General features: G+C 38.2%; 1 protein-coding gene across 1 annotated transcript; it reads left to right on the top strand.

Moving 5' to 3' along the window:
* Positions 1-1,636: 1,636 nt before the first annotated feature.
* On the top strand, positions 1,637-20,809 carry LOC104079288 (tyrosine-protein phosphatase non-receptor type 13-like; the record flags this gene model as incomplete). The annotated part of the gene is made up of 11 exons (XM_009581277.1): positions 1,637-1,664; positions 6,499-6,594; positions 8,467-8,566; positions 15,048-15,267; positions 15,633-15,689; positions 16,797-16,871; positions 16,982-17,156; positions 18,217-18,370; positions 18,526-18,664; positions 19,074-19,226; positions 20,627-20,809. Coding segments are annotated over exons 1-11 (1,380 nt in total), but the record flags the coding sequence as incomplete, so codon positions are not given.
* Between the last annotated feature and the right edge of the window lie 247 nt (positions 20,810-21,056).

Raw genomic sequence — 21,056 nt, forward strand, 5'->3', positions numbered from 1 at the left:
TTCAGGTGTAGCCAATTCTGAACACTAAAAACAGACTCCAAAAATATGTGTTAATCTTGCCAAGAGATGGGAGAGTAAATTCTGCATCTCTGCGGTTATTTTTCATTCTTGTTTTTGTTATGTAGGTTTTGTGAGCTTAGGCAGAATTGTTTAGTGTTGTGAAGTTGTGAGGTGTTAAACCCAAGCAGTTTATCTGTACCAAGAGAGCAGATTTTGGTTTTGTTGTTCTTTTGAAATTTGGAAATTGTTGCTTGGCACCAACTGATAGTGTCCCATTGCAGAGAGAAAATAATTCTACCTTTTATATTTTGCAAGCCTGCATTGCCGCTCAAGAGCGTGAAAGCGTCATCTGTTCTCCCTTGCTCCCAGCTTTCTTTGCCATCTCACCCACAAAACTGATTGTATCTTCTGAGAGTTATGAAGTGTAAACACACTTCAGTTTTCCTATCTCAGGCCTACCTTCAAGTGGCACAATAATAAGGCACGAGACTGTGAGGTGGTAGCCTTGTATGAATCTCTCCCTTTTATTTGCTTAGGCAGCTTCCCCTTCCTTGTTTTGAGTGCGTGCATAATTTGAAGTGAATTGGTTTATGTGTTACTGGAGCGAATGTGCATCCTTCTTTTTATATGCAGTTTTGCTTATGGGGATGTGGTAAATGAGATGCACGAGGGAACAAGGTGTAAAGATTGCCTATGTCCTAGTGGAACACAGGAGCACAAAAACCAGTTAGGAGAGTAGTAATATCGCTGGCTGTGGGTTAAATAGCAGACAGGGAGGAAAAAGAGGGGAGGATACCAAAAAAGCTGATCTTGCTGAAGCTTTGGAATGCTGAATCCGGGGATGGGGGGATGGGAGTGGTTTGGGAATATTCTCAAGCCTTTGTTAAATGTTTTTGCAGTTGGGAACCATGTGAATCCCAGAGCCTCGAGTTGTGTTTATCCCTCTCACTTTTTACCTTCAACTTTTCCAACTGAGAATCGAGATGATTAAGTCCTCTTTTTTTTTTTTTTTTGTCCACTTATTGCTCTCTGCTTCATATAGTCAGCAAGAAGAGGCAGTAATATTCTGTGTTTCTAGAGATGGGTCTATGCCTCCTAAGTCTTCTGTGTCTTTATATCACAAAACAGTGTTTTCATTAGCTACCATGAAGACTCATCTGGACCCCATTTATAAAACTTCGATATTATGACTGCATGTGTTTAGGTGGGGAGTTATGGTTAGGGATACTCTAAATGTCTGGATTTTAAAAGCTCTCTTAGTTTGAAGCTGCGAGTTTGAATAAGGGAAAATTTCTGCAGGTAATCAGGCAGCTATTGGTAGTAAATTTATCCCAGCAAATGAAGCCCCAGAGATTTGAATTTGGGAGCTTCTGTAGAAGTGGGTTAAATGGGAGATTGGATTTAGGGCAAAAGAGGAGTAGCTGCTTTACAAACTTACCTCTGTAAATTCAATGAAGTATGCATACTTTTTTTCCTCTTGAATTGTATGTACTCAGTTCATGTGTAGGCTAAGCAGAGGAAATGGGAGTCATCCACAATGGTGTATCTGTTTGCATGTGAAAGCAAATTAAGGCTCAGTTTACACATGCTTTGCGATCATTGTGCTACGGTATGATTTAAATTCAGTGGTGGCGAAATGGATTCTCATGTGGTTGGTATGTCTGGTAAGATAAGGTTCAGTTAGAACAATGTTAGAAATCATATTAATGAAGCTGAAGGGTAGGATAATGGACTGATACTTTTTTAGATAGAAAACTTTCAGTTGTTAATTTTACTGAGGCTACAGAAGTTGGCTTTTCAAGCAAAAAGAAATGTTTGTGGGATTTCTGTAAAATACAAGTACTCTGGTATCAGTCACTATTATTTTGTTCTGAATTACATAGTTTAACACAAGGTAGTAAAACAGCTCTTAAAATTCCATAATTGCACAGCAAAGTGGCATCTGCTTTATCGAGTTTTCAGCAGCTCACACAGGCTGAGATTATCAATTTTTAGTCAACACGTTACATTCTCAGTTGGATAAAACATTTAAATTAAAACAAGCAAGCTTTATTGGCCACACTTTCAGTCTGTGTCTGTGTCCATTTACATACCTTATCCTACATGGCATGAGCCAGATCCAGAAAAGAAGGGTGTCTTTCTAAGTACAAGACACTGAGTTCTTACCAGACTCTGGAGTTGTTATTTTTAATCTTGCTGTTTTCCTTTCCAGGCTAGCCCTAGAGATGTGTGTTTTCTGCAATTTTACAAGGCTCTGTTTCTTCCTGTCACTCAGATGCTGCTAGACCCTATGCATCAGATGTCCTTTAGGCTCTCTAGGGAGTCACCTGGATGGCTGGTGACTTGGGCTGCATGCACAATACAGCTTTTTCATTTAGAATATGGGTGGTGGAAATCTTGCAAGTTAAAATGAGCCTTCTCCCCTGGAAGGCTGAATGGATTTGTTTCCCTTGTGCACTTGTTGGATATGAATCCTTACCAGGGGTTTATTCTGGATCTCTACGTCCTTCCTGTTAAGCCTATGCTGCCTTGCATAAGATAATTCAATTTTTCTTAGGTGAAGAGAGGAAAAGGAAGAGTAAATATGACTCTAACCTATTGGTTAAACTCTTATGAAAGAAGCAAGTCCCAGCATCTCCTAAAGGACAGTTAATGTGTTTTATATGGTATTATAGTAACACATAATAGAGACACCCACCAATAAACCTCAAAGAGCAAACAAGAGCTCTCTTCCTGTCATGAAACTGCCTGTTTAACTCTGCCATCTTCTCTGTACAGCCAGTAATAATTCTGTAATAATGTGTATTTGAAAACCTGTATATCTAATGTAAGTCATGTGTTCAGGATAATGAAATTCCAAGCTAAATATGGTTCTCTGATTTCTGTTGAAGTTGGCTGAGATGAGGCTTTCTGTAAATTACTTGTCTGGGCTTGCATGGCTTGCCTTGGGTAAATAGTGTGTTTTGTTATTTTATGCTGCGTTAGGTGCCTGTAAGGTTGTGCTCTGCTGGCTTTGATAGGGAGTTTGAAAAAGCCCCACTGCAGCACTAAGCAGCACAAACACAGATTCTTCAAGTTGTAATGCTTCGTTCATCTCTGCATCATGGTGCTACTGCATGTTAACTTACACTATTAGTACAAGTTTTAAATATCCATTTTAGTTATGGACTCTTAAAAGATGCTTTAAAAGTTTGTTTTTCTACTAAGGTATGAAATGACTTGAAGTGTTCTGGTAAGAGACTGTAATCTAAACACTGAAATGTTAAGAAGGATAACTGGTAGAATAATTTTTGCTACAACGTGCTTGGTGTTTCTAGAAGTTAAGTCAATTCTGAACTCTCTCTTCAGTTACCAAAAATTAAAAAAAAACCCACCAATCAAACAAAAAAAAACCCCAAAACAAAACAACAAGCTAAGGCCATTCAAAAATCCCAGGGAAAATTGTAAATATGGGAGGTTAGTTGTTTTGTTGTTGGTTTTAGCTTTTATTGATGTCATCTTTCAGTTCCTTCCTGGCCAGACAGGCTAGAAGTTTGTCCTCATTTTTGAAACTGTTGTATGAAAAGCTTAACTTTAACTTGATCCCAGAATTGGGACTTTGTGACCTTTGGAAGCCAGTTCTTAATTAGAAGTTTGGTTTGGACATGATCCAAGTGCCTTCTCTGAAGTTAAATCCTAATACGTTATATCAGAAGCGAGGAGAATTTGCTGGAGGAGAGGAGGCAGCATAAATTATTTGAGTAATTTCTCAAGCATTATAGATACAGTAGTCTCAATATTTACAATGTAATTGAATGTTTGCAGGTCTGCAGTGCATATCGTGTCTGTGCCCTGGAAAAGATTAAGTTTGGTTAAGAGGAGGTGCGGTGTTGGGGGGATGTGTAGGGGGTGTACATAGACGTGTATATACCAGCAGAGAACTGGAAGGTGGTTGCCAAAGAGAAGATACCCCAGCAGCTAACAGTTCCACATCTGTATGTATTTTCCCTAAACTGAGCAAAGTGAAGAAAAATCTAGAGGATTTACCCCAAATTTCAGGCTGTAGCTTCTTAATTGCCTTTAAACTTTTGTCCCTATGCTGAACAGGCTGATAGTCACTGATGCAGCCCCATGTGGAAGGGTTGTAAAATGCCTCCAGAAGATGAGAAGAATACCTTTGCTTGTGTTACTGGGATAAGTTGTGTGGTCTTGCTTAGGGAGAAAAATGTGACAAAAAAGGGGGTGGTCCCATCTCTGTCTCTACTTGTGAATGCTGGGAGAATAGGTTTGAACCTGGCTGGGCCTCATGTGGAGGTCTGTGAAAACATTGAGATAAGCAGTGATTGGGAATCTTGCTTTATGTTTCTTGGCTCATGAACTTACGCCTTGGCCTACAGCAGGGCGCCAACTCCTGCTAACAGGATGAGTCAAGAAAAAGTCAAATACCCTACAGAGTCAGATATCACGCCACCACATACAAACACTTGTTTCGTGTTGTAACTGCATATTTCTGTTTTACCACTTTACATTCATTTTTTGCAAAATTTAATGTCTCAAAGAACCAGGATGGAGCCACAATTTGCGTGTGATTCAGGAAGCCCAGGCTGCTGACTAGGTGGAAAAAAATAAATTTGTTTAAAATCTCATGTTATATTTTATTGTTCCCTTTCCATCCTCTTGCTTCAAAGTCAGTTTAGCAGACTTGAAAAACTACAGCTAATAAAACTACTGGTAAAGAAGAGATCTGTTTTCAGTTAAACATTTCTGTACTGTAGTTCCAGTATCATGCTTGGATTGATGCCACAGTTAAAGGGCTGGGAGCATTTTAAAAATACATCTCCAAAAGCTTCCCACTGAATTTGGTTTTTATTTCCCTTGTTAGGCAAGTAATTGCTAGATTGGCAGTAGATTTCTTTGTTGTAAAATCCAGAACGCTGAAAGTAGCCATTGTGAAAGACTGAAGCAACCCTCCACCCCACACCCCCCCAGTGAATTCTCTTCATGTTGCTGTAGGTTGGTTTGCAAATGTACAAACAGTATTGCTCATTTCTGAGAGTAATGTGGAATGTCCTTAGGGTTAATTGGGTTTTATGCTGCTAAGCTGTGCAACTGGGATGGGCTGGCGGGACCAGTTGGTTTCGTGGGTTGATTGGCGACTTTTTTACTTTTCCCAATTTTCTTAAAGAATCTTGTATTTGGTGGGACGATGGGGAACTGCACAACCCAAGTGAGCTGGTAGAAATGGGGGAAATACTGGCTTTTAAGGAGGAAGGTTTTGGAAACAGATAGTTCAAAATTAACATGAACTAGTCTTTAGTCTTGGTCTACTGCGTTGTATCTTTTCATGCCTTTTTCCTATTTGGACTTTTCCCTGCTTCTGTAGGAAGTCTGAAAGAGTAGTGCTGTTGACTGCATGTCTAACTTGTCCTCTGACCTAACAGGTTATGCTGCGGGTTTATTGTTCTCGCAGGATTTTTCACCAGGCGTTTTGTTTTCTGAATGTGGGAAGTTGGAACCTCCGACTTTCTTTTTGCAGCGTTCAGACTCATCTGCTGATGTATTCACCATTTTGTATTCTTACATTTTATGTTCCTTGCTGTAGTGATTTGGACTTGTCTTCACAGCAGTTACATGTGTTTTCTCTATATCATCACTTTTGTTCTCAAAAACATTAACTGTGGTTGGACCAGAGACAGTCTTCTGCAAATAAAGACACTTGAAGTTTTCTCTCACTTAGACAGTGAAGCATTGGTAATCCCAAAATGCGGAGACTCTTTTGTTTTGTTTTCTGCTTTTATGCACACTATGTGGTTGGTTGGTTGTTCACTTGTGCATAGGAAAGTTTTGGGAGATTGTTGCAAATGTCAAATACATACCCCTTCTGTGGAATCCTTTGCTCCAGTATGTTATTTAAAGAATCCACTGAGAGTAGGAACTGAGACTGCTGTATTGATTTCTCATCACATGCATTTAGCTGTTCTGGTTAATTAAATACCCTGTAGGGGCTTATTAATTGATTGTTAATCATATTTTGTGGATGTCAAAGATGAGCTGAATGAATTATATTTTTCCAGTTCCTACTTTGTCTCTGTGGATATTTTTCCTTTTTCATCATGAAGGGATGAGTCCTGGTGGTTGCTTTCTACATGCAAGAGGTGCACACCAAATGTTTTCACCAGTTTTGTTTGCAGGAGGGATTGGTTTTTGTCTTGGGTTTTGTTGGTTTTTTTAAATATTAGTTTTAACTTGGAAGTGATGATGAGAGAGAAGTTCAGAAGAGGTGGCTCTGTTGTGATAGCCAAGAGAGGCCAGGCAGACTGCAGAACCCTCAGGCTGCAGGGACAGAATGGGACTGCACAGGATCCACAGAATATTTGCTTTCAGACTCCATAGCCACAGACAGACATTTAAAAACATTTTGAAAAGATTTCAAAAAATTTCAAATGTTAATTTGTGTTTGATTTTTGCATTAGAACTGTTGCTCTTTTACTCTTCTGATATCCTGATTTAAACTTTCAGAGCCTTTGAGAAGGTACAAATCTTACCACAGTGACGTTTATAGTACTTCAAGTGAAAGTCCATCTGTTATTTCTTCGGAACCAGATTTCAGGCAAGGTAAGACCTGTGTTTTAAAAAAAAACAAACACCAAAACAAAACACAACAACAACCAAACAAACAAAAACCAAAAACCCCAAACAAACAAACAAAAAACGTAAAGACAAAAGTTCAAGATGAAAAATAGACCCCAAAATTATGAAGTTAAATCTTTAGTAGGAGGCTTGATAATTACCACTAATACGAAGTTGTAAGATGATCTCATGTAATTACAACTTTGTGTACAGTTCAGCAGTCTGTTCTGAAAGTAATTGGCAGTCTGTTCTGAAATTAGTTTGACATTTAGCACTCTGGAAGGGAACTTGGTAGGAAAGGCTGGAAATGGTTAACTTTTTACTGGAGTGCTTGTTTTAAATAACATGCTGTCTTCAGAGGTGCAAAAATGATCGAATTGTTAGTGTACAATAACAGTAAATTGCAAAAGCTTTATATGAGACATACATGGTTTAGTTATTTTTATATCAGTGGGTTTTACTATGAGGGTTAAATGGTTGATAATTTATAGGCCAAGGATTTCAGTGTCATGCAAAAGTAGTACATAGTACAGGCTGTTTGTATGATAAATTTAAGTAAGTTCTATGAAATCAATGGCTTGGAAAAGCAGGAGATGGTATGAAGGGTTGTTCGCTGATATATGGCAGGAAGGGTTTTCTTTACACAGTGGAAGCACAGCATGGAAGGAAATGCTTGGAGCAGTTTTTGAAAGAAGTGAAAAGAAGTCAAGAGTAGAGCACAGTTGACGAAACGATCAGCTTTGCAGAATCATTCTGAAGACAAACCATTTGATGAAAATGAAAGCAACAGTTAGGAAGCTAGAGTATAGCTGCACCATATGTATTTTCTACGCACAGAATTCCAACCCAGCCTCCCTGTACTTGCTGCTCTCTCAACCTTCATTGTCTTTGTCTGTCCTCCTACTTACTGAGCCAGAAGCCTAAGGAGCAGTAACAAGTAGCAAGGCTCCTGTAACCCTATTCCCTTCATTTTCTTGCCGTTTAGAGCAGGCTGTTTATGTGTTCCAGTCCAAAGCCAACAACTCCTAAGTTTATACAGGCAAGAGAGAGCTGCTTTCTGGCTACTAGTAGTAGTATTGCTGGACTCAGTGAAATGACTGTCAAAAAGAACTATTTCTAAATCAGCGTGGCTGTAATGTGTTCTGCAAGAGCTCTCCTGCTAGCTCTGTTTATTGAGGATACAGTAAGAGATGAAAGTGAAGTAGTTTGCAAAATCAAGCTCTAAGTGTAGCATCTCAGGTGCTGCATACCAGCAAAGGAGATAACTATTACAAATAGCAGGTTAGTATATTGCCAAAAGAAAAAAAAAAAAAATTTTTTTTTTTTTTTTTATTTTTATAAATTATGAGGAGGAGTCAGATTCCAGGGACAAAAATTAAACATAGGAGCTCAGCAATATGTGTACTGGTTTCTTAACTCCCTTCTTGTGAACTGGATGCATAATTACTTTACCTAGGTGCTCTATTTCTGTTCTGGAGTGGTTTTGTATGATGTCTCTGCCATGTGTGTGTCTCAACTCATGGCTGACAAAGAAATGTGTCACCTCGGAAAGGTGTCTATGCAATTGTGTGGGGTTTTTTTTATTGTGGTTTCTTTTAGGCCTTCCTTAGTATTCTTCTTCAAAGGACTTGTGTAGTGCAGCTGTCTTCGTTGGGGGAAACTATAAAATCTCTTTGAAAACTGAAATCAACTTCATAATGCTAGTTTGTCTAATACTGTAATGCCATTGTGCAGAACACATGAATCTGATTCCTTCTAAGTAATCTCGTATGACTGATAAGTCCTTGATTTTTAGACAGGATTACTCTGTGTGCTTTGTTGCCCAGTCAGGTATTAATTTGTCTTTTGGTTTGCTAGTGAGAAGAAAAGAAGGTTTCAAGAGAGATGATGCCAGTGGTGCTTTGCCGGGTGCTGATGATATCTCCACATCAAGTCAAGCTAATTCTCAGAGGGCAAGGTAAACCCTGTGAAAACAATATGTCTTGGAGTGCTTTGTCTTTATCAAAGGAAGTATTCTAAATCTGCAAGTGAATTTTTCACTTCCATCCTAGCTTCTGTTTAAGTTAAAAAATGGCATATTGTACTTGAAAGAAAATAGCATTTCAGAATTGCATATTGCAGTCTAAAGTAAAAGTCTCGTGATGCACTGTGGTGTAGAGGTAAGTATACCAGTTAGGAGTCCAAATTCAGTTCCCATATTTAATGGAGACTGGGTTGTATTCTATCAAGTTGCTATATCAGTCAGAAGGTCAGGGGCTATGTTCTGCTTGGAAATATTTAATAATTTTTATTTTAATTATATTTTTCTAAACCAAAGTTTTGAAAAGTATTGATATTAATACAGATTAATTTGCAATTTTTTCATTGAATAAGGAAATGATAGCATGCTTATTTCTTTGAAATAAGCCAAAAGCCATACACTTGGTTGGTTATTCTGGCAAACTCTTAGTTTGTGTCGTTGTGTTTGGATTTTTTTTTTTTTTTTAATACCTCAGTACTGATTAGGCAAGCCAATTCAGTAACAATTTATGCTTTTTGAAATTTGTTTTGCTGTGCTGTGTATTTGAATATTACATCTGTTTGGGTTTTATTTTTCTAATGCTGTTCATCAATATATCTTTAAAAAGTAGGTTCTGCTTTGTACATCACTTTAATACAGCATCTTTGTACAGCAGAAGCATCTCTTGCCATACCTGTTAGGTTTTGAGGGTGGTTCCATTCTAAATGTTTGAGAATTTTTATTGCCATTGACCTTTTGGATGGAAAATCTTCTAGTCTCTGCCAGACGCTGAATCACCTTGGAATATTTTATCAAAATGATTCAAATAATTTTTGTAGCAAGGGAAAAAGAAAAAAAAAAAGGACGTGTTTTCCCCCTCTTCCCTCACCACATTACAACAACAAAGCCTTCTCTGGACAGCTTTTTGCTTTGTTTGGGGTAGATCAGGAGGAAGATTGGTGCTGTGCTCAATATTTTAGGAAATTTATATGGTTTTGGCATAAGTTGGATGGGAATCCTGCTCTATCCTATTAAAGAAACTTAGAGGTGTCTGAAGATTGGAACTGTTCCAGGTCATGTGGCAAGACTGTCAAATGTGTCCTCTGTGTTCGTTTATCATATAGGGTGATGTGCAGTGAGTAGGGCTTAGTGCCATGCTTTGAACATGGAGATGAAAATAAATTAACATCTGCTTCTTGCACTATATTGAGTGCCTTAAATGGATTCTGAGTAGGGCAGGGTCTCAGATGAGCTGTATCTGAGTGCAGATGAACAAAAGAACAGTTACTTGGAAATCTTACAGCTTTCAGTGATCTGCTGAGCATCTGCACTGGTTTTCTTACTACTTTGCCTGAAAAATGCAAAGTCATTTAGAAATGTATATATTGGCATTTCTGGCAGGGAAGAAGTATTTAGGCATTGCTTAGCTGAGTCAACACTGCTTTGTTGGCAGGAATATGGTATCTATTCATGTTAACAGCGTATGTGTTAAACTGCAGTGTCCAAGCAGTCTTAGAAATCCAGTCTGTCTTGACGTAAGAGGATTTTGGCTAGTATGTGAAGCTTTAGGGCAAATTTTCAAGGACTCAGATTACGGGTTTATGTTCCATGTAACCCCGTTAAAGAGCTGTAAATTTCTGCTTTGCATTTTATGCTGTCTTAGCACCACACTAAAATGGCAAAGTAAACTATTACTACTGTGTGTGCAAAATGAGAGTATAGCTTTCTTAACTTACTTGCCATTGTTTTTTTTCTTTTGGTGAATACTGCTAAGTCAACCTTCATTCTTCTTTGACTTGAACCCAGGAAAGTTGCCAATTCAACACTGTAGCTATGCTTCAAAATAGAACAGCAGTAATTTGCGGATGCTGATAGAGAACTTTTGTTTCTATTTACAAAATGTTTCAGAAATGGAAAGTAGTATGTGGTATGTAGATGAGTCACATTATTGCAAATGAAATGGGCCTATTATGCGAGTGAAAATGCCATGGTAAAACAGTACATACTTTCTCATGGTTTGTTTTACATTATTTTACTTTGTATTGCTCTGTTAAGACTCGTACCTTTAATGGACGTAGTTTGTATATGCGTGAAATCTAGAAGGAAAATATTGTTCTGTAAGTGCAGCATAGACTTATCTGTTGTGCTTAGCAATGGAATGAAGTTTACATGTATGTAATATACAGTCTTACTTCAAGGCTTAGTATTTTTTTGAATCTCCTGCTTCTGCTTGGCCTCCTCTCTGTGCCTTTACTAAAAGATACCACTCTGCACTTGCACAAAAATGTCATGGTAGGGTACCACAGATAATTCTTTACTGATTTTCATAGTTGTTCCCTCATTTTCATAAGCTGAAAAAGCTTTTTTTTTAAATCTAGTTACCAGACTAGTAAGTATATCCAAGACGGAAAAATGACGCTGAACTCCTGAAAGCTAGTTTTACTAGCTTTTTTTGTAGACCTATTGAGAAACTGGAAAGCAGCCATGAGCAGAATTTGGTCGTAAAATAGTGTTTAGATAATATCTCCATTAATTATGTGAGCTGAATAGAAAACAGTGCGCGCTCTCGCTGTCTTTCTCCAACAGTTGTAAAACTTTTCAGTGCTAACAAGTGTAAAAAGGAATACTATCAAAGATGGTAGCTAGTTAAGCAGGGAGATTTCTAAGAAAGTAACTTAATATTTTTATCCAGAACATTGCCTGTTGCTGCTTTAAAATGTCCTGTGTTGCAGAAGACCATGGCTTTTATAACTTCAGAAACTTAAGCTCTCAAAGTAAAACTCTTGATAACAAGTAGTTCCAAGGAGCGGATTCTCAGAGTTTACATTTTTTTGGCTGGTCATTTGATTTCAGGGTTTGGGGAAGTACATGCAACTTAATCCATTACTTGAATTCCATCAGCACTTGGGAGCATATTTCAGGGTTTTTCCTCTGTGTTCAGAGATACCATCTGTACTTCAATACATATGAAATTTACTGTTCCTGTGGCATGTCCTTAGACAGTCTGCTTAATTATCTATGGAATTATCCTTGAAAACTGAGTTGTAAATCAAATAGGGAGATTTGGATTTGAGGGAGTCTGCCGCCAATATTAAAAAAAAAAACAGTGAAGCTGTGCAGAGTTATCAGCCAGCACAACTTGTGCTGTTTGGGTGGGCTGGCCTGCTCTTAAACTAGCAGAAGCCATAGATTTTTCCGTAGTACACTCAGAGTACACTCAAATCCTTCTTGTGGTCTGTGACTGTTGTTATCCTTTAAACTTCTTGGAATGCTTTCCTCATGGCAATGGATACTTGTGTCTGTGTTTCCTCTTTGCTTCTTGTATTCCTTATTTTTGTGTGTGTCCCCCCCCTTTTTTTTTCTTTTCTTTTTTTTTTTCTTTTTTCTTCTTCCTTTATTGTTTCTTCCTTTTTCTCTCTAGGAGCGGCAGTTGACACGGATCTCTTCCTTCTGTTGCCTTTTCCTTCCACTAGATTTCATTTCCATATCCTTCCTACCTTACCAAAAGGCATCCGTCTTTCTCAATCTATTCCTGACCTTTCCACTGCACTAATCATTAGAGAATGCCTACCTGCTTCCCTTCTTCCAACTTCCTTCTCTGATCCAATACCTGCTAATTTCTTGGTAAGTACACTAGGTGAGGAGTTAACTTGCTTCCCTCTTTTATAGGAGTCAGCCTTCCAGGTGACTGCTCACCTACCGTCTTCAGGTTAATAAGTAACTGTGAGATTCTGGTTTGCAGTCAGACATTGATGAAAATAGAGAGTACCACCAAAGTACTTGTCTGATGAAGTACCATAGGAAACACACTTTTATGATGTTATCTGTTAGGAATGTAATTTGGATTTTTTTTTGTTGTTGGACTAATAATACTTGCATATTCTGAACTTCATGGAAGAGCTCTATCTGTATCTGTCAACAGTATCTCCTCTTCTGTAGAATGAGAGATGCATCGCTTGTCTTGGAACCTAAAGAGTGAATCATGCTGGTACCCTCCATAGAAAATTGATAGTCTGACTAAGCCAAAGTTAGTTTTACTTACCCAGGATGCTGAAGTGTGCTGATTTCTGGTTGGTGATAATGGTTATATACTAAGTTAGGAAAATTTTTAAACCGTTGGGTTTTTAAGCTTCCTCCTCGGACACCCCACACCCACCCCAATTTTCAGAGAAACTAATACATGTCAACGAAGATGATAAACCAGTATAATGATAATCCTTTACACAGTAACTTATGATTGCTTCTATTGCATAGAGCTGTATGTTATTAAAAAGGCAAAATTTTTTTCTGCAGTAGGGGTTTTCACATTAGCAAGTGTTTTCAGATACAGCCAGTTGCAACATGTCTACCTTTTTCATATCATCTTTGATAATTCATAGATATTTATGTTCAGAAAGTGTTTGTTTTTGTTTTATTTCAGAGCCCATCCTTAGAACTTGATCTTAAGGGTGCTCGTGGGTGTATTTAACTTAGTTCATTGTGAATATTCCCACATATGTCGATCTTAATAAGCTTCCTCTTGGTGAAAAGCTGAGCATGTGCACAAGTCTTTGCAGGTCAGAGGTCTTTTCTCATTACTTTGTCCTTTTAGGTGCACAGTGTGAAGTCTGTTGCAGAAAGGAACAGAGGAGGGAGAAGGGAAGCATGGTATGAAAGCCCTGCACAATGGAAAGGATAATGGGCTTACATTAATACATTTTTCTGTAACTACCCTATATCTTCACTGAAATTCCATTTGAGGAACTTCAGTGTTGTTTTGCCAGTTTGTAGCGCATTAGTGGCGTTTTATGGTTTGGACTCTCATGATAACAAAACTCTTATTTTAATGCTGGTTTTGTATGCTAACTAATGAAACTTTAGTATTAAAAAAATTAAGAGAATGCAGTGCACTGTTCACATTATTGGCATTCATTAGAAACTTTGCTGTAAAAAGATGAAAAAAAAGATTTTAAATCATGTCCACCAATTAGTATAGACAACTGTACTGTCTGGACAGGTGCATTTTCTCTTAGTTTATTAACTGATTTGTCATTCACCAAACATATCTTTAGGTTCTTTTAAAAAGTAGGTATATAAATTTAATCTCTTTAAAAGTCTGTAGATTACCTTTTACTACAAAGGGCTGTATGTCAGTGTCAGTGCAGGACTTACTCTACGTTTATCTGTATTCCTAAACTTCAGTGCAATGATATGCAGGCTTCAAAACACTTTCATTGCTCTTTCATGTTTTTCATTACTCTAGTGTACCATCTAAACTAACACTTAGCTTAGAATTTCTAAAAGTGTATTTTGGTGGATGAAAGTCTTGTTAGTTTTCCCTGTCCATTTGTGTTTAAAAATTTGCCTCTGTATAGTTAGGTTAACTAACAGAGGGAGAACATTGTTTTTCCTTGATTTAGGATTTCTAAAGAAGACTTGATTGGTTTATATTTAGTTTGGGGTTTAAAGTAAGCATGGGACAGGGGAAGGGAAGTGGAAGTTGGGTTTATTTTTCTTGGATTTCTCCTTTCTTCACATTTCCTAACCTCCTGATTTTCAAGTAAAAAATGGCTTTTGTTCACCCAAAAGAGGACATAGATTTCTTTCGTTCCATGGAGAATAAAATTGGTAGGACATTTGGGATCCATGCTTGCTGAGAATAGAACTGGAGCATAGGTTGCTGTGTTTTTCAGAAATACTGATGGGGTTTTTTGTTTGTTTTTCTCTTTTTGTCCTTCAGATTATTAATTTAGACTAATTTTTTTTTTTGGTGGCTGTGTATCAACCAAGCCATTCTTAGGAATTTAAAAGAAAAGGCATTTTTTTCAGCAAAATAGGATGATGAAAGCATTAGAGTATGATATTTAGAATAATTTAGTATATAGGATGTTGATACATATAAATATTTATACAAATATTTCAAGCTATACTACTACTCAGGAAAAATCAGGGAATAAATAACAGTGCTGTGCAAAGAGTTCGTAAAGAATTGCTATGGAGAAAGTGATTGGAGCAATATTTACTCATATAAAGTATGCTATTATTTTCATTTTTTCTTTAACAACATGTTTTCGACCATGCCTTTTTCACAGTCCCTGTTTGAACAGAGAAGTTAAGATATTTTCAAAGTATTAATATTTTTCTTCCTCCTGTGTGTTCCCTGGTTTTGTACTGATTCACTGGGTTTGTAGTGTCAACTATTTTTTAGACTGCAGCTGAGCCTTTATTGTCATATGAATAAATGACAGGCAGCCGTAGAAACTTGGTATGTTTGCTCATTTTCTATATTGATGGATTGCTGTAGAGTAGCACTCTCCTGGCACTGAATAAACGTTGTGTTTAACATAGTATTTGATAACTAGTTTTTGTGTTCTGGGTTTCCACTTAGGTAAGTGATTAAAGCAGCAGAATGTCTTAGGCATACCTACTAATGCTTTCATCCCCTCTGACTTTACCATAGGCAACATGAAGCACCATTTGAAGGCAATCTAATAAGTCAAGAAGTGATGGTAAAGCATCAGGAAGAAGAAATGATGCAACTGCAAGCTAGAATGGCTCTCAGGCAGTCCCGACCTAACCTCTACTCAGGAGATGCAATTAGGTCCTCAATGCTTGACATCACCAGAGATCCACTGAGAGAAATAGCCCTGGAAACAGCTATGACACAAAGAAAACTGAGGGTAATGCCCTGATCTCAGGTGAACTCTTATTTTCATTGAAACAGAGCAGTGTCTTGACTGAAACTCTAATATGTGGGATTCATAAACTGGGTCCTGTAATAAATAGTCATGAATAGATTAAATACGAGATGTTTGGTATTGCCCTGATAGGAAAGACCTACTCTCACAGGGTAAACTTCTAAAGTTTTCTGGTATTAGTGGGTATGTAGCCTGAAGCAGTATCAAGAGACGCTAAAACAGACAGCAAGCCTTGACTAAAGATTGCATCGATTAAACAATATAACGTCCTAACAAAAGTAAGGTGTGGTTTTCTCCTGTATTCTGTGGTGTTTTCAACCACTTTGATTTGCATTTATTTCTCTTAGTGCAATGTGAATGTGTCCTACCAGCATCAAAGGTTATTAAATGAACAAGTTGGGAAGGTAAAGAAAGGCAGAGAGGATTCATTTGGCCCTTGGGTTCACTCTGAATCACTGTGCAAACTCCCCTTTCCTTTTCCAGCTGTCTTGGTATGTGGATGAAATGTAAGATTACAGAGAAAGAGGGAGACAAAGGCATAGGTAAATAGAGTGGCTGATGTTTGGAAGAGGTGATGGCTTGATGCCCTCTGCTGCTGCTTTCAGTGAATTGGATTTTTATTTTTTTTTTTAAGGATGGGAAAACTTGAAACAAGACTCAGGTGAATTTGCTGTCCTAATCCAGGGTAGTAGTTCCTGTATCTGTCTCCAGTCCGTATCACTTTGACCAGTTAGTTCATGTAGGCTTTAACTAACTAGGTTGGGTCCTCCCCCTCCCCCCCGCCCCCCCAGGCCCTTAAGAGGTTTACATGCAGATGTTTTACATACAGTACACAGTAGGTAGTAGGTAGTAGCCAATGAAGGTTTTTTACCTCAAAAGGTGAATCTTGGGCCGCTTTTTTAATGTGATATTGAAGTGGGTATTGTGCAGAGGACTTCCTTTAACAGTTTGGACAGGTAACCGCCTATGATTTACAGGGTAGAATTAGTAGAACATTTATTTGTCTACAGGCAGACAGAAATTGGCCAGGATCTCTACTTGAACCCAGCAGATAGAATTAGGCTGAAACATTTCAGTCTTCAGGAGATGAGACTCAGAGATTTGTGTGTCACAGGCAGAGATTTGTCAAGGCGGAATTGCCACCAATGCAGAAAACCTTAGTAATGTCAGGCAGTTGCTTACTGAGATAAGCCCAGATGGTCTCAATATGCAACCCACACCCTGTATTTTAAAGGAAGACAAATAATATTACAGTGTTGGCTTTTTGCCCAGCAAAGGAAGGAAAATATACAGAGTAATAATGTCACCGACACTGTAGCTTGCCACTGGTATCTGGAACGCATGCTGGTAAAATCAGGTTCTTTAGACTTACCAGCTCATGGGAGGAATTCAGTACGGTTTTCTAGTTTGGGCCCTTGGTTCCTCATTGGCATTTGCAGGGCAGGAGTTAACTGTGCCTCAGTCTGTTGTTCCAGCAACATAGTGTTCATTCATACTCTTGTGATTTGCAGAATTTCTTTGGCCCTGAATTTGTGAAAATGACGATTGAGCCATTCATCTCCTTGGATCTACCGAAGTCTATCTTGGTAAGTAAGGGGCCATTCAGCAATCAGTGGCAGAGGGAGTATGTTAAACCAACAAGTGCGCTTTTTGTCACAAGTGTGAATGTTGGGATATTTTATTTCACAAAATGCAGACTAAGAAAGGCAAGAATGATGATACCAGGCGAAAAGTAAATGTGATGCTTCTAAGTGGGCAGAAGCTGGAGCTGACCTGTGATACCAAAACAATATGTAAAGATGTCTTTGATATGGTTGTTGCCCATATTGGCTTGGTGGAGCATCACTTGTTTGGATTGGCTACTTTAAGAGGTAAGAGTAATGATTTGATATGGTTGACAGGTACAGAATAAGAAGAATTAGCTACATGGTGTTGAGAAAAGATAAGCAGAGATTGCCTGGCATCTACAAAGCATTTACTTTGAATTACATTCTCTTGTATTGAGGCAAAATGCATTCCTCGGTGAAGAACAACTTCGCACAATAAAATTCTACGTTTGCCTGAGTAATGGCAGCTCATCTTGGGCAGCCTTTTCCCTTTGCTTGACGAGTTTTCTTCTCTGCTGTTTGTTGCCTTCACTCTGAGTAGTGTCCCTCAGAGGACATGAAAGGGCTTTGGGTTCTGTTAATATGCTCTAGGTAATGTTGCAGCCTCTTGTGAAGGCAGACCCGTTGGGATGCATAGGAGGGCCCCTTGTATAGAGGGAGTTGCCTTAAGAAAAAAGAATTTGCTCCTGAGCTGTTAATTTTTCGTTATTAGAACAGACCAGAAGTTGGACTTTTTTTTTCCCCCACCACTGGGTAGAAGGTCATTGTGGCAGAACTAACGTGTTCGGATCCAAGTTTCCTGTCAGCATATCTTGCCAGGCTGTTGCAGAACTGTAGCACTCAGAATATTGGCATGAGATAGAAGTCTGTAGCAGCCCAAGAGCTTCCTTTATCTATGGCAGGCTCCCGCGCTCTTGGCAATTTAGAAAGCCTTGAAAACATTTTGCAGAAATGTAAATGGGACAGAAGTAGTAAGGGAGGGAAGGAATGACAGATTATGGATTTCCTATGGGATAAGAAATTTGAAATTTTAAAGAAACCCTAGCTCCTATTTTGTAGCTGTCATAGAAGGTAACTTTTTTCTTTTTTTTTTTTTTTTTTTTTTTTGCTGGTGTCTTCAGGATAACTATAAAATTATTTCTTCTGCCCTTATTCAGTGATCCCTTTAATGGCTATTGTGCTTATAAGCCATTGTTAATTAGCAGAAAACCTTCTGTTCAAAACCAGATTTCAGAATTGTAAATCTGGTCTTGATCCTCCAGCTGGAGAAAATATTTGGTTTTAATGTTTTTACCCATGTGCTTCCCTTTGACGTTCATGGCAGACAATGAATTTTTCTTCGTTGATCCTGACATAAAGCTAAATAAAGTAGCTCCAGAAGGATGGAAGGAAGAACCAAAGAAAAAGAACAAGCCCCCGGTCAACTTCACTCTGTTTTTTCGCGTAAAGTTTTTTGTGGATGATGTCAGTCTTATACAGTGAGTGTATGAAATTTTTTTTTTTAATCCCTTAAGCCCTAGATTTATGGACAGAAATTGGATATTAATCAAATACTGGAAATTTGCTATGCCAGGAAGAGTACCAAAGAAGATGTGGGGTTTTTTGTGGTTTTTGCTTTGTTTTCCTGTTCTAGGCATACGCTGACTTGTCACCAGTATTATCTACAGTTGCGGAAGGACATCCTGGAAGACAGGATGCACTGTGATGATGAGACAGCCTTATTATTAGCATCCCTAGCTCTCCAAGCTGAGTATGGAGATTACCAGGCAGAGGTACAACGTCAATTTCACCTTTGAGAAACTGTGTTTTTGCTGCTTAATTAAAGCATGGGCTGTGAGCTGCCACACATGCTTCACAGCTCTGCCCTGGACTGGAAGCTCAGTTGATATGCTGTTGGCAATTTTTGCTGTGGGCAAGTTTTCTTTTAGTCTAACACAGGGCTGTTGCAGAATCTAGTTCAACATCTGGGTGTTGAATACTCTCTTTTCAGTGGAAGTGGAGTCAGGCTTGAATAGGAAGAATTCATATGTGAAATGAAGCTCTGGGTCAGGGTTGAAATTCTGAATCCCTTCCCTTACTCAGCTGTAATGTACGATTCTCTGTAAAATGAATGTTTATGCTTCATTCGTGCTCATAGAGTAGTATATGGAGATGCCATCACAAAAATGTTTTGTGTTGTAGGTGCATGGCATGTCATATTTCAGACTAGAACACTATGTCCCGGCTAGAGTAATGGAGAAACTAGATCTGTCCTACATCAAGGAAGAGCTGCCAAAATTGCACAGCACTTACGTGGGTGCATCTGAAAAAGAGACAGAGTTAGAATTTTTGAAGGTAAGTGGCCACCAGTTTGCTTCCTTAATCTGTGACTTAAGAAATACCTTGTGGGAATATGGGTGCATGGACTTCAAGCGAAAGCACAGGAAAACAGCTCAGGTTCTGAATAACACTGAAAGGAAGAAAGCTGAAATGATCTTCTCAAAAGACACATCATTACAAGTGAAAAGAAATCGTAATAGATGGGAAGGAAGTCCTTTCACTTTTTTTCCCAATCAGTAGTCTTGCTGCTTTAGCTCAAATTAGTTAAAAGCAACTATTGATCCTTGTGTTTAGTCTAAAGGAAGCTATGATTATGAGGCAGCAAGCCCTGCATTCTCTATGTCCTTTGTTTTTTCTGTTGAGAAAAAATATATTTAAATTATTAAAAGTTTTGTTACAGCTAATACTGTTTATGGTGCTTGGTATGAAGCAAGCCAGAAGCATTACCAAGCAGACTTCTTTGTGCAGATACTATGTAAGACAATAGGAAAACAATAATCACAGATATATTTGGTTTATTCTAAAAGGACCCAGTAAGAAATGTAATTATGGGGTTTGCTGCTATTGCTCATGAGGTGATGATCAGGTCCTGCCTTGATACAATGGCTGCAAACGAGTTCAGGGCGTGATTGTTTGCTGCTGAGACACTGGATAACCATTCCATTGTAATTCCACAGTCACACTGTAGTTCCACAGTCTTTTCCAGAAGGTGATGGAAGAGGCACTCAGCTGACTTTGCCCCTTCTAAAGCTGTTGCTCGCTTGGCAGAAGTGTTCTTGTAACTTAACCACAGAGAACAGGAGTAGGGGACTTGATCCTAGCTAAACCTAGTCTGACTGGGGGTGGGGTGGGGAGAGCAGTTAAATTCCCTCGTTTGATTCATTACATCAATCTCTTATGCCAGTACTGAAGAGACAAAAAAAAATGCAAAGTGAGTGAAACTGTGTCTTTTGGCAGTTATGATGCCTTAATGTGGTCACAGAATTGCAGTGTTAATCTAATTCTGTGTTTAAGAAATGTGTCGATAATAAGTGCATCTGGCTAGTTACAGTTTGTTGCCAACAATTGGTTTGTGCAAGTTTGACTTACTCACAGGCGTTCTTGATTCATGCTTTCGTTGTTTGATTCTAATAAATGCTAGGTTCATCTGCTGTAGTGTTTGGCAGGTCAAGAGATATTACCAAGACTTATAACCCTCTAGAGCAGCTGATGTGTCTCTGTTGTAACATCTGTAAACTGTATAAGTGGAATCACGAGGCAGAAAGGAATCTTTTTTTCTAAAATCCATATATACATATATATATGCATATGTTAAAATATTTATATAGAGGTATAACATTTATATAGAGGTATAAAAAAATTGTAATAGCCTTAACATCATATTCTTAGAAGTTTCATTGCATTGATCTGTACAGTTGTGTCAGAGGCTCACAGAATATGGGGTTCATCTTCATCATGTGTTGCCTGAGAAGAAATCCCAAACAGGTATCCTTCTGGGAGTGTGCTCCAAAGGAGTTGTTATTTTTGAAGTTCATAATGGTGCCCGCACACCTGTACTACGCTTCCCATGGAGAGAGACAAAGAAAATATCCTTTAGTGTAAGTCAGTCTCTTCCTCTATCTGTGTGTATATGTCTATATTGGTATCTCCTGATACTGGTTTTGTGTGTTTGTTATTTTTGCAAATTAAGCTACTGTTTTACAGTGTAATCTGACTACATTTTATGTGGCTGAGCTGTGTTGTGTTATGGGATTGAAATAGGAGTTTTGATCTTTTAAAGATGATTTTTTTTGTTTTTTTGGTTTTTTTTTGTTTTTTCTTTTTATTAGCTTGTATTCTATGCTG

Source organism: Fulmarus glacialis, unplaced genomic scaffold (assembly GCF_000690835.1).
Source record: "Fulmarus glacialis isolate BGI_N327 unplaced genomic scaffold, ASM69083v1 scaffold35667, whole genome shotgun sequence".
Lineage (NCBI taxonomy): Eukaryota > Metazoa > Chordata > Aves > Procellariiformes > Procellariidae > Fulmarus > Fulmarus glacialis.